This window comes from Petromyzon marinus, chromosome 76 (genome assembly GCF_048934315.1).
Source record: "Petromyzon marinus isolate PM22_M1 ecotype Great Lakes invasive population chromosome 76, UKy_Petmar_22M1.pri1.0, whole genome shotgun sequence".
In the NCBI taxonomy this organism is placed as follows: Eukaryota; Metazoa; Chordata; class Hyperoartia; order Petromyzontiformes; family Petromyzontidae; genus Petromyzon; species Petromyzon marinus.
This window is the reverse complement of record NC_133742.1, coordinates 5,617,373-5,633,091: the sequence shown is the minus strand read 5'-3', so window position 1 is coordinate 5,633,091 and position 15,719 is coordinate 5,617,373. Positions and strand designations below refer to the sequence as shown.

Here is a 15,719-nt window from a genome sequence, read left to right as displayed (position 1 = left end):
ACACACACCACACTCACCACGCTCACCACGCTCACCACACTCACCACGCTCACCACAGTCACCACGCCGACCACACTCACTAAAACCACGCTCACCACACTCACCACGCTCACCACGCTCACCACGCTCACCACGCCCACCACGCTCACCACGCTCACCACGCTCACCACACTCACTAAAACCACGCTCACCACACTCACCACGCTCACCACACTCACCACGCTCACCACACTCACCACACTCACCACGCCCACCACACTCACCACACTTACCACGCTCACCACACTCACCACGCCTACCACACTCACCAAACTCACTCAAACCACACTCACCACACTCACCACGCTCACCACACTCACCACGCCCACCACACTCACCACACTCGCTCAAACCACACTCACCACGCTTACCACGCTCACCACACTTACTCAAACCACGCTCACCACGCTCACCACACTCACCACGCTCACCACACTCACCACACTCACCACGCCCACCACACTCACCACGCTCACCACACTCACCACTCTCACCACGTCCACCACACTCACCACACTCACCACGCCCACCACACTCACCACACTCACCACTCTCACCACGCTCACCACGCCCACCACACTCACCACACTCACCATGCCCACCACGCTCACCACACTCACCACGCTCACCACACTCACCACGCTCACCACGCTCACCACACTCACTCAAACCACGCTCACCACACTCACCACACTCACCACGCTCACCACAGTCACCACGCTCACCACACTCACCACACTCACCACGCCCACCACACTCACCACACTCACCACGCTCACCACACTCACCACGCCTACCACACTCACCACACTCACTCAAACCACACTCACCACACTCACCACGCTCACCACAATCACCACGCCCACCACACTCACCACACTCGCTCAAACCACACTCACCACGCTTACCACGCTCGCCACACTCACCATGCCCACCACACTCACCACATTCACCACGCTCACCACACTCACCACGCTCACCACGCTCACCACACTCACCACTCTCACCACACTCACTCAAACCACGCTCACCTCACTCACTCAAACCACGCTCACCACGCCCACCATGCTCACGAAGCTCACCACACTCACCACACTCACCACACTCACCACGATCACCACGCTCACCACACTCACTCAAACCACGCTCACCACGCTCACCACGCCCACCACACTCACAACACTCACCACACTCACCACGCCCACCACACTCACCACGCCCACCACACTCACAACACTCACCACGCCCACCACACTCACCACGCCCACCACACTCACCACACTCACCACGCTCACCACGGCCACCACGCTCACCACACTCACCACTCTCACCACGCTTACCACGCTCACCACGCTCACCACACTCACCACGCTCACCAAACTCACCACGCTTACCACACTCACCACGCTCACTCATCACCACTCTCACCACACTCACTCAAACCACGCTCACCACGCTCACTCATCACCACACTCACTCAAACCACGCTCACCACGCTCACCACGCTCACCACAGTCACCACGCTCACCACAGTCACCACACTCACCACGCTCACCACGCCGACCACGCTCACCATGCCCACCACACTCACCACACTCACCACGCCGACCACACCACACTCACCACACTCACCACGCTCACCACACTCACCACGCTCACCACGCTCACCACACTCACTCAAACCACGCTCACCACACTCACCACGCTCACCACGCTCACCACACTCACTCAAACCACGCTCACCACACTCACCACGCTCACCACACCCACCACACTCACCACGCTCACCACGCCCACCACGCTCACCACACTCACCACGCTCACCACGCTCACCACACTCACTCAAACCACGCTCACCACACTCACCACGCTCACCACAGTCACCACGCTCACCACAGTCACCACACTCACCACGCTCACCACGCCCACCATGCTCACCACACTCACCACGCTCACCACGCTCACCACGCTCACCACGCCCACCACACTCACCACACTCACCATGCCCACCACGCTCACCACACTCACCACGCTCACCACACTCACCACGCTCACCACGCTCACCACACTCACTCAAACCACGCTCACCACACTCACCACACTCACCACGCTCACCACAGTCACCACGCTCACCACACTCACCACACTCACCACGCCCACCACACTCACCACACTCACCACGCTCACCACACTCACCACGCCTACCACACTCACCACACTCACTCAAACCACACTCACCACACTCACCACGCTCACCACAATCACCACGCCCACCACACTCACCACACTCGCTCAAACCACACTCACCACGCTTACCACGCTCGCCACACTCACCATGCCCACCACACTCACCACATTCACCACGCTCACCACACTCACCACGCTCACCACGCTCACCACACTCACCACTCTCACCACACTCACTCAAACCACGCTCACCTCACTCACTCAAACCACGCTCACCACGCCCACCATGCTCACGAAGCTCACCACACTCACCACACTCACCACACTCACCACGATCACCACGCTCACCACACTCACTCAAACCACGCTCACCACGCTCACCACGCCCACCACACTCACAACACTCACCACACTCACCACGCCCACCACACTCACCACGCCCACCACACTCACAACACTCACCACGCCCACCACACTCACCACGCCCACCACACTCACCACACTCACCACGCTCACCACGGCCACCACGCTCACCACACTCACCACTCTCACCACGCTTACCACGCTCACCACGCTCACCACACTCACCACGCTCACCAAACTCACCACGCTTACCACACTCACCACGCTCACTCATCACCACTCTCACCACACTCACTCAAACCACGCTCACCACGCTCACTCATCACCACACTCACTCAAACCACGCTCACCACGCTCACCACGCTCACCACAGTCACCACGCTCACCACAGTCACCACACTCACCACGCTCACCACGCCGACCACGCTCACCATGCCCACCACACTCACCACACTCACCACGCCGACCACACCACACTCACCACACTCACCACGCTCACCACACTCACCACGCTCACCACGCTCACCACACTCACTCAAACCACGCTCACCACACTCACCACGCTCACCACGCTCACCACACTCACTCAAACCACGCTCACCACACTCACCACGCTCACCACACCCACCACACTCACCACGCTCACCACGCCCACCACGCTCACCACACTCACCACGCTCACCACGCTCACCACACTCACTCAAACCACGCTCACCACACTCACCACGCTCACCACAGTCACCACGCTCACCACAGTCACCACACTCACCACGCTCACCACGCCCACCATGCTCACCACACTCACCACGCTCACCACGCTCACCACGCTCACCACGCTCACCACACTCACCACGCTCACCACGCCCAGAGCTTCCACGCTCACCACGTCAACGGCACGATGATGCCTCGGTGAGGGACGCTCACCACACTCACCACGCTCACCACGCTCACCACACTCACCACGCCCAGAGCTTCCACGCTCACCACACTCACCACGCTCACCACGCTCACCACACTCACCACGCCCAGAGCTTCCACGCTCACCACACTCACCACGCTCACCACACCCACCACACTCACCACGCTCACCATGCCCACCACGCTCACCACACTCACCACGCCCACCACACTCACCACACTCACCACGCCCACCACACTCACCACACTCACCATGCTCACCACACTCACCACGCCCACCACACTCACCACACTCACTCAAACCACGCTCACCACGCTCACCACACTCACCACTCTCACCACGCCCACCACACTCACCACACTCACCACGCTCACCACACTCACCACGCCCACCACACTCACCACACTCACCACTCTCACCACGCTCACCACGCCCACCACACTCACCACGCTCACCATGCCCACCACACTCACCACGCTCACCACACTCACCACACTCACCACGCTCACCACACTCACCACTCTCACCACACTCACTCAAACCACGCTCACCTCGCTCACTCAAACCACGCTCACCACACTCACCACGCTCACCACGCTCACCACACTCACCACGCCCAGAGCTTCCACGCTCACCACACTCACCACGCTCACCACGCTCACCACACTCACCACGCCCAGAGCTTCCACGCTCACCACACTCACCACGCTCACCACACCCACCACACTCACCACGCTCACCATGCCCACCACGCTCACCACACTCACCACGCCCACCACACTCACCACACTCACCACGCCCACCACACTCACCACACTCACCATGCTCACCACACTCACCACGCCCACCACACTCACCACACTCACTCAAACCACGCTCACCACGCCCACCACACTCACCACACTCACCACACTCACCACTCTCACCACGCGCACCACGCCCACCACACTCACCACGCTCACCATGCCCACCACACTCACCACACTCACCACACTCACCACGCTCACCACACTCACCACTCTCACCACACTCACTCAAACCACCCTCACCTCGCTCACTCAAACCACGCTCACCACACTCACCACGCTCACCAAGCTCACCACACTCACCACACTCACCACACTCACCACGATCACCACGCTCACCACACTCACTCAAACCACACTCACCACACTCACCACACCCACCACACTCACCACGCCCATCACGCTCACTCATCACCACACTCACTCAAACCACGCTCACCACGCTCACTCATCACCACACTCACTCAAACCACGCTCACCATGCTCACTAATCACCACGCTCACCACACTCACCACACTCACTCAAACCACGCCCACCACACTCACTCAAACCACACTCACTCAAACCACGCTCACCACGCTCACTCAAACTACGCTGACCACACTCACTCATCACCACGCTCACTCATCACCACGCTCACTCATCACCACGCTCACCACACTCACTCAAACCACACTCACCACGCTCACCACACTCACTCATCACCACGCTCACCACACTCACCACACTCACTCAAACCACGCTCACCACGCTCACTCATCACCACGCTCACCACACTCACTAAAACCACGCTCACCACGCTCACCACACTCACTCAAACCACGCTCACTACGCTCACCACGCTCACTCATCACCACGCTCACCACACTCACTCAAACCACGCTCACTCAAACCACACTCACCACGCTCACCACGCTCACTCATCACCACGCTCACCACACTCACCACGCTCACTTAAATCATGCTCACCACACTCACTCAAACCACGCTCACCACGCTCACTCATCACCACGCTCACCACACTCACCACGCTCACTCAAATCATGCTCACCACACTCACTCAAACCACGCTCACCACACTCACTGAAACCACGCTCACCACACTCACTCATCACCACGCTCACTCATCACCACGCTCACCACACTCAAACCACACTCACCACGCTCACTCATCACCACGCTCACCACACTCACTCAAACCACGCTCACTACGCTCACCACAGTCACCACTCTCACCACACTCACCACGCTCACCACACTCACCACACTCACTCAAACCACGCTCACTACGCTCACCACAGTCACCACTCTCACCACACTCACCACACTCACCACGCCCACCACACTCACCACACTCACTCAAACCACACTCACCACGCTCACCACGCTCACCACGCCCACCACGCTCACCACGCTCACCACACTTACTCAAACCACGCTCACCACGCTCACCACACTCACCACTCTCACCACGCCCACCACACTCACCACACTCGCCACACTCACCACGCCCACCACACTCACCACACTCACCACTCTCACCACGCTCACCACGCCCACCACACTCACCACACTCACCACGCCCACCACACTCACCACATTCACCACGCTCACCACACTCACCACACTCACCACGCTCACCACACTCACCACTCTCACCACACTCACTCAAACCACGCTCACCTCGCTCTCTCAAACCACGCTCACCACGCCCACCACGCTCACCAAGCTCACCACACTCACCACACTCACCATGATCACCACGCTCACCACACTCACTCAAACCACGCTCACCACGCTCACCACGCCCACCACACTCACAACACTCACCACACTCACCACGCCCACCACACTCACCACGCCCACCACACTCACAACACTCACCACGCCCACCACACTCACCACGCCCACCACAATCACCACACTCACCACGCCCACCACACTCACAACACTCACCACGCCCACCACACTCACCACGCCCACCACACTCACCACACTCACCACGCTCACCACGCTCACCACGCTCACCACACTCACCACGCTCACCACGCCCACCACACTCACCACGCTCACCATGCCCACCACACTCACCACACTCACCACGCTCAGTGCTTCCACGCTCACCACGTCAACGGCACGATGATGCCTCGGTGAGGGACGCTCACCACACTCACCACGCTCACCACACTCACCACTCTCACCACGCTCACCACGCTCACCACGCTCACCAAACTCACCACGCTCAGCACACTCACCACGCTCACTCATCACCACTCTCACCACACTCACTCAAACCACGCTCACCACGCTCACTCATCACCACACTCACTCAAACCACGCTCACCATGCTCACCACGCTCACTCATCACCACGCTCACCAAACTCACCACGCTCACCACACTCACCACGCTCACTCATCACCACACTCACCACGCTCACTCAAACCACGCTCACCACACTCACTCAAACCACGCTCACCACGCTCACTCATCACCACACTCACTCATCACCACGCTAACCACACTCACCACACTCACTCAAACCACGCTCACCACGCTCACTCAAACTACGCTCACCACACTCACTCATCACCACGCTCACCACACTCACTCAAACCACGGTCACCACGCTCACTCATCACCACGCTCACCACACTCTCTAAAACCACGCTCACCACGCTCACCACACTCACTCAAACCACACTCACCACGCTCACCACACTCACTCATCACCACGCTCACCACACTCACCACACTCACTCAAACCACGCTCACCACGCTCACTCATCACCACGCTCACCACGCTCACTCATCACCACGCTCACCACGCTCACTCATCACCACGCTCACCACACTCACCACGCTCACTCAAATCACACTCACCACACTCACTCAAACCACGCTCACCACACTCACTCAAACCACGCTCACCACGCTCACTCATCACCACACTCACTAAAACCATGCTCACCACGCTCACCATGCTCACTAATCACCATGCTCACCACACTCACTGAAACCACGCTCACCACACTCACTCATCACCACACTCACTGAAACCACGCTCACCACACTCACTCATCACCACGCTCACTCATCACCACGCTCACCACACTCACCACGCTCACTTAAATCATGCTCACCACACTCACTCAAACCACGCTCACCACGCTCACTCATCACCACGCTCACCACACTCACTCAAACCACGCTCACCACGCTCACCACACTCACTCAAACCACGCTCACTATGCTCACCATGCTCACTCATCACCACGCTCACCACACTCACTCAAACCACGCTCACCACACTCACCACACTCTGTGGTCAGCGCTACGCTGCGCTATGAACCCGGCTACGATCCCGGGTTCGATTCCCGCTCACGGCCAACACCGGTGACGATTATCTGAACCAGTCCCGGGCCTCCTCCCCTAGGTCGACTCAGCCTCAAATGAGTACCTGGTGCGGTGTGTAGTAAACATCGCCACTGGGGAGACAAAGGCATTCGGGCGTGGTGCTGGCCACCCACCCCCTCGTGTACCGTTCCGGCCTTCATCGGTGCTGCTCGCTAACAGCACTTGCCCCTACAGTCTGTTAAGGCTATATGGGGGATCTTTGTCTTTGTCACTGTGTGTGTCAATGTGTGTGTCACTGTGTGTGTGTGTCAGCTTCAATAAATTACCACTAAACCACGTGAAAATAATCTAATTAATAAGCTTGTGCCGGAGGCTCCGGGGGGACAAGCGTCTATGACGTCTCCTGGTCAAACCCCATTTGGCGGAGCCAGGAGATTGAACTTTTTACCCTCGGGGCTCCTCCAGAAACAACGAAAAGCCACTACGGATGGCCACGTGGAATGTTCGAACGCTCACTGCGGAGGAGAGGCTGCCACTCCTCTGTCGGGAGCTGGACCGGTACCGCCTGGATCTCTGTGGCATTCAGGAGGTCTGGTGGACCGGTTCTGGCTCCTGCCACCATGAGGGGTGGACAGTCCTCTACTCGGGGCAGGAGACTGCCAAACAACAGGGTGTGGCTCTTCTTCTGAACAAAAGATTGAAGGGGGTGTGGGAGTGTGGCGGTGAGGTGTGGGAAGCTGTAAGCCCCAGGCTACTTTTGGCTCGCCTTCCCATCAACCGGAGGCGAGGAGTGGTGGTCGTGGTCACTTATGCCCCCACCGAAGACGAACATCCGTGGAGGGATGCAGGCAAAGCCGATGAGTCAGATGCCTTCTATGACCTCCTGTCACAGGTGCTGGCTAAAGTGGCCCCTCGGGACTTCAATGCCCGAGTTGGTCATGATGCTGGCACCTGGTCGAGAGTGATTGGAATGCATGGGCCAGATCAGCTCAATAACAACGCTAGGAGGCTGCTAGATTTTTGTGCAGCCCATGGGCTTGTGATTACCAACACGCTGTTCCGGCATCGGCGCATCCACACAACATCATAGATGCATGCCGGGTCCAAGCAAGAACATCTGCTGGACTACATAGTGACGGACCAGCGGATGCGAGCCCATGTCCTTGACACCAGGACCTACCGTGGAGCTGATCTGTAAAATGCGCCTGCCATTCTTCCACTCCGGTGGTGGGTGTACACCCAGGACCCCATTCCAACCTCAGGTGGCCTGGTCTCAGCCAGCTGATGGAAGTTGCAAGCGAGAATTTCATCATCACTTGCGGCTGGGGTTGGCATCGTCCCCCACTCCTGATGTCGAGGGTAAATGGGCGATGTTTAGGACTGTGACTCATGCAGCTGCAATGGCTGCTTTGGGTATGTGGTCCAGACCTCTCCAGAGACCCTGGCTGACAGAGGAGGTGTTCAGGATGGTTGAGAAAAAGTGATAGCCCACTATCATCGGCTACAGCATCCCACGTCAGAGAATAAGGAGGCTTACCGCAGCATTCGCTCGGAGGTTTGGAGAGCCATGAGGTGCTGCAAGGATGGGTGGTGGTCGCGGGTTGCTGAGGAGATGGAGTCTGCCTCAATGGCCCGCGATGACAAAACTCTATTTAACTCCACCAAAAAAGTAACCTGCAGCGCCACACCTATGACCATCATTAGGGGAAAAAACGGTGATCCAATCTCCGACCCCCAGGAACAGGTTTGCAGATTTGCTGAGCATTTCTGTGAGGTCCTGGGGGAGGAGGAATCCCTGAGCCGGGAAAACATCATGGGACAAAGTGGGGATGAGCCTGCTGAGGCTGCGGTGCCTCAAATATCGGAGGAGGAAGTAACCCCCTGTGAGTGGCTGGCTGAGGTGCCAACTGTTGAGGAAGTACTAAAGGCGATCCAGAGTCTGAGACCAGGAAAGGCACCGGGCAAAGATGATCTCCCAAGCAGGGCATCTCACTCCTCAGTGTTCCGGGAAAAGTCCTGGCAAGGATTATTCAACATTGCCTTGCTAGCCACGCTGAGGAGAGGCTTGGGGAGCCCCAATGCGGTTTCAGGAAAGGGCGGTCCTGCACAGATGCCATATTTTCTGTCCGTCTGCTACAGCAGAGGTGTAGGGAATTCCAGAAAGACCTACATCTCTGCTTCATTGACCTGGTCAAGGCCTATGATACCATCAGTAGGCCTGGGCTCTGGCTTGTTCTTCGTGCTTTCAGAGTCCCTGACCCTCTGCTCACGATCATTAAGGACCTTCATGATGGTGAGCGGCCCCGGGTAAAACTATGTGGCCAGGAGTCGGAGCCATTCCCTGTACATCTTGGGGTGCGACAGGGATGTCCTCTTGCTCCCAAATTATTGAACATCTGTTTTGACCAGGTAGTTCGTGAAGCCTTCAATATCTGTACCGGGGAAATTTCCATTTGGTACAGATATAATGGGAGGCTGATCGATGCCCGGGTGTGGTCAAGGGATGGCTCCCTATTGGTCAACCACGTTATATATGCCGATGATTTGGTAATAGCTGCTCATCCAGAGGAGGAGTTGGAGATGCTGCTGCTGCTGAGACTGGAGCGTGTCACTAAGAGATGGGGCCTTACCATCAGCCCCACCAAAACTAAGCACCTGCCTGGGTATTTTGTACCATCGGACACTCCACCTCCACAACTCCCAATCGGTGATGGGGCAGTTGTGGAGAGAGTGGAGAGTTTCCCATACCTGGGCAGTGTGCTTATGACTGGCTCCAGCTTAACAGCAGAGGTCTCACTCCGAATCAGTCGAGCGGCAACATCTTTTCATCGGTTGCGTAACGCTGTGTGGAAGCTACCTGGTCTGTCGCTCCGCACTAAGCTTCATGTCTTCTCGGCCACGGTCATTCCCTCCCTTCTCTACGCTTGCGAAACGTGGACCCCCCTAATGGAACATCTTCGCCGGTTAGAAACATTTAGGCTGGCCTGCCTACGATCCATCCTGGGTTTAACCAGACTGGATTGTGTGAGGAGCTCACAAATCCTTGAAAGATCTGGGCAGGGTCCCATCGGTGAGCTCCTCCGGCAGGCAAGGCTGCGATGGCTGGGTCATGTAGCCCGCATGCCCAGCCACCGCATGCCGAAACAGCTTTTGTTTGGCCGGATCGAGGGGGCTAAGCGGGCGCGGCACGGGCTAGAGAAGAGATGGAGTGATGTGGTACAGGAGGACGTGGAGCTGAGTGGACTTGCCGATGACTGGTACCAGCGGTGTCAAGATCGGCCTCTGTGGAGGAGGCTCGTGAAGGACGCTACTGGGCAGTTGGAGGCAGTCGCCCTCCAACAACAACGGAGGGCAGAGGAGCGACGCTCAGAACAACGAGCGGAGCGCCGGGTGGCTAAAGCACAGCAGGTTGGCACAGTAGGGGGCACAGGTGGTGCATCAGCCAGTCATCTAAGTCAGTCGACCCGTGGCACCTGGGTCTGCCCCGTGACCTCCTGCCAGCGGGTGTTCGACACTTCACGTGGCCTCAGGGTGCACATAGCCTGGCACAAGCGTCGTGGTGATGTCACCGCCACTTAGTGGCGAATGGCGGTTGTTGTTGTCTCACTGTGTGTGTGTCGCTGTGTGTGTCTGTGTGTGTGTCTCACTGTGTGTGTGTCACTGTGTGTGTGTCACTGTGTGTGTACTGTGTGTGTGTGTGTGTGTCACTGTGTGTGTGTCTCACTGTGTGTGTCTCACTGTGTGTGTGTCACTGTGTGTGTGTGTCACTGTGTGTGTCTCACTGTGTGTGTGTGTCACTGTGTGTGTGTCACAGGCTTGCTGTGCCAAGCCCCTTCCTGTCCACGGTGCTGAGAGTCTCCGACAGGAGCCACCGTCAGAAGCTGCAGCTCAAGGCAATGGACGTGGTGCTGTTTGGGCCTCCACCAGGTACGTCACACCTACAACTACTACACCTACAACTCCTACATCTACAACTACTACACCTTCACCTACTACTACACCTACTACACATACAACAACAACAACCGCCATTTGCCACTCAGTGGCGGTGACATCACCATGACGCTTGTGCCAGGCTATGTGCACCTTGAGGCCACCACCTTAAGTGTCGAACGCCCACTGGCAGGAGGTCATGGGGAAGACCCAGGTGACACAGGTTGACTGGCTGAGATGAGTGGCCGATGCACCATCTGTGCCCCCTACTGTGCCAACTTGCTGTGCTTTAGCCACCCGGCGCTCCGCTCGTTGTTGTGAGTGTTGCTCCTCTGTTGTTATTGGAGGGCGACTGCCTCCAACTGCCCAGTAGCGTCATTCACGAGCCTCCTCCACAGAGGCCGATCTTGACACCGCTGGTACCAGTCATGGGCAAGTCCACTCAGCTCCACGTCCTCCTGTACCACATCACTCCATCTCTTCTCTGCCCCGTGCCGCGCCCGTTTAGCCCCCTCGATCTGGCCAAACAAAAGCTGTTTAGGCATGCAGTGGCTGGGCATGCGGGCTACATGACCCAGCCAATGCAGCCTTGCCTTCCGGAGGAGCTCACCAATGGGACGTTGTCCAGATCTTTCAAGGATGGATCGTAGGCAGGCCAGCCTAAATGTTTCTAACCGACGAAGATGTTCCATTAGGGGGGGTCCACGTTTCGCAAGCGTAGAGAAGGGAGGAAATGACCGTGGCCGACAAGACTTGAAGCTTCATGCGGAGCGACAGACCAGGTAGATTCCACATAGCGTTACGCAACCGATGAAAAGATAATGCCGCTCGACTGATTCTGAGTGTGACCTCTGCTGTCAAACCGGAGCCGGTCATGAGCACACTGCCCAGGTATGGGAAACTCTCCGGCACACTGAGGAGTGAGATGCTCCTGTAGTTGTTACAGTCTGTGCGGTCCCCCTTCTTAAAGAGGGGGATCACCAGGGCATCCTTCCATTCCTGCAGAACCCGTCCAGTGGTCCAGACTGTTTTTATGATGTCATATAGGGCAGTCTGTGCACAAACGCTACCCTCCCTCAGCATTACGTTTGGGAGATCATCTTTGCCCGGTGCCTTTCCTGGTCTCAGACTCTGGATCGCCTTTAGTACTTTCTCAACAGTTGGCACCCCAGCCAGCCACTCACAGGGGGTGACTTCTTCTTCCAATATTTGAGGCACCTCAGCCTCAGCAGGCTCATCCCCACTTTGTCCCATGATGTTTTCCCGGATGAGGGATTTCTCCTCCCCGCATGACCTTACAGAAATGTTAAGCTAATCTGAAAGCCTGTTCCTGGGGGTCAGATATTGGATCACCATTCTTTCCCCTAATGATGGTAATAGGTGTGGCGCTGCAGGTTACTTTTTTGGTGGAGTTAAATAGAGATTTGTCATCGCGGGCCATTGAGGCAGACTCCATCTCCTCAGCAACCCGCGACCACCACCCATCCTTGCAGTGCCTCATGGCTCTCCAAACCTCCGAGCGAAGGCTGCGGTAAGCCTCCTCATTCTCTGATGTGGGATGCTGTAGACAATTAGAGTAGGCCTGTTGCTTTTTCTCAGCCAGCTTGAACATTTCCTCTGTCAGCCAGGGTCTATGGAGAGGTCTGGACCGCATACCCAAAGCAGCCATTGCAGCTGCATGAGTCACAGTACTAAACCTCGCCCATTTACCCTCGACATCAGGAGGAGTGGGGGACGATTCCAACCCCATCTGCAAGCGATGATGAAATTCTCGCTTGCAACTTCCATCGGCTAGTTGAGACCAGGCCACCTTAGGTTGGAATGGGGTCCTGGGTGTACACCCACCACCGGAGTGGAAGAATGGCAGGTGCATCTTACAGATGACAAGTCGATGGTCAGAGGACAGATCAGCTCCACGGTAAGTCCTGGTGTCAAGGACATGGGCCTGCATCCGCTGTTCCGTCACTATGTAGTCCAGCAGATGTTCTTGCTTGGACCCGGCATGAATCCATGATGTTGTGTGGATGCGCCAATGCCGGAACAGCGTGTTGGTAATTACAAGCCCATGAGCTGCACAAAAATCTAGCAGCCTCCGACCGTTGTTATTGAGCTGATCTGGCCCTTGCCTTCCAATCACTTCAAACCAGGTGCCAGCATTATGACCAACTCGGGCATTGAAGCATCTGACTCATCGGACTTGCCTGCATCCTTCCACGGATGTTCGTTTTTGGTGGGGGCATAAGTAGCCTGGGGCTTACAGCTTCCCACACCTCACCGCCACACTCCCACACCCCCTTCAATCTTTTGTTCAGAAGAATAGCCACACCCTGTTGTTTGGCAGTGTCCTGCCCCGAGTAGAGGACTGTCCACCCCTCATGGTGGCAGGAGCCAGGGCCGGTCCACCGGACCTCCTGAATGCCACAGAGATCCAGGCGGTACCGGTCCAGCTCCCGACAGAGGAGTGTGGCAGTCTCTCCTCCGCAGTGAGCGTTCGTACATTCCACGTGGCCACCCGTAGTGGCTTTTTGTTGTTTTTGGAGGAGCTCCGAGGGTAAAGATTCAATCTCCTGGCTCCGCCAATTGGGGTTTGGCCAGGAGACGTCACAGACGTCTGTCCCCCCGGGGCCTCCCGCACAAGCTTATTAATTAGATATTTTAGACGTGGTTTAGTGGTAATTTATTGAAGATGGAGGGGTTACCAGCCCCTCGCACCCGTCCAGAGCCCCCATTTAGCCGCTGTGGTGGCCACAGACCCCCTGAGGGGAAAGGCCAATCGGAATTGGCCCTCCACCCCACGGCACTGCCCACGACAGCGTTGCCCGTCTGGCACCACAAGGAGGTAGGGGGTTGTTTTGCCGGACCTACACCTCCTACTACACCTACCACAACACCTGCACCTACTACTGCACCTACACCTTCTACTACTGCACCTACTACTACACCTCCTACTACACCTACCACAACACCTGCACCTACTCCTACACCTACTACTACACCTACTACTACACCTACGACTACACCTACTACTGCACTTACACCTACTACTACTGCACCTACTACTACTACTACACCTACCACAACACCTGCACCTACTACTGCGCCGACTACTGCACCTACACCTACTACTACACCAACTACTACACCTACGACTGCACCTACTACTACACCTACTACTACTACACCTATTACTACACCTACTACTACACCTACTACTACACCTACTACTACACCTATTACTACACCTACTACTACACCTACTACTATACCTACTACTACACCTACACCAATTACTACACCTACTACTGCACCTACTACTACACCTACTGTACCTAATACTACACCTACTACTACACCTACTACTACACCTACTACTACTGCACCTACTACAACACCTGCACCTACTACTGCACCTACACCTACTACTACACCTACTACTACATTTACGACTACACCTACTACTACTACGACTACTCCTCCTACTACACCTACCACAACACCTGCACTCACTACTGCACCTACACCTACTACTACACCTACTACTACACCTACTACTACATCTACACCTTATTACTACACCTCCTACTACACCTACTACTACACCTACTACTACTGCACCTACCACAACACCTGCACCTACTACTGCACCCACACCTACTACTACACCTACACCTACTACTACACCTACTACAACTACTACACCTACACCTACTACTACACCTACTACTGCACCTACTACTGCACCTACTACTACACCTTCGACTACACCTCCTATTACACATATCACAACACCTGCACCTACTACTGCACCTACACCTACTACTGCTACTGCACCTACTACTACACCTACTACTACACCTACTACGACACCTACACCTACTACTACACCTACCACAACACCTGCACCTACTACTGCACCTACACCTACTACTACACCTACTACTGCACAAACACCTACTACTACTGCAACTACTACTACACCTACGACTACGCCTCCTACTACACCTACCACAACACCTGCACCTACTACTGCACCTACTACTGCACCTACACCTACTACTACACCTACGACTGCACCTACTACTGCACCTACTACTACACCTACTACTACTACACCT

The 15,719-nt window shown here is 56.3% G+C and overlaps 1 protein-coding gene across 1 annotated transcript in view; it reads left to right on the top strand.

The window, feature by feature from the left end:
- Positions 1-15,719, top strand: part of LOC116958364 (stromal interaction molecule 1-like) — a 51,035-nt gene that overhangs the window by 18,645 nt on the left and 16,671 nt on the right. Inside the window, exon 5 of the mRNA XM_076056552.1 lies at positions 11,486-11,598. Within this exon, the coding sequence (XP_075912667.1) occupies positions 11,486-11,598 (113 nt within the window). The remainder of the gene's footprint in view (positions 1-11,485; positions 11,599-15,719) is intronic.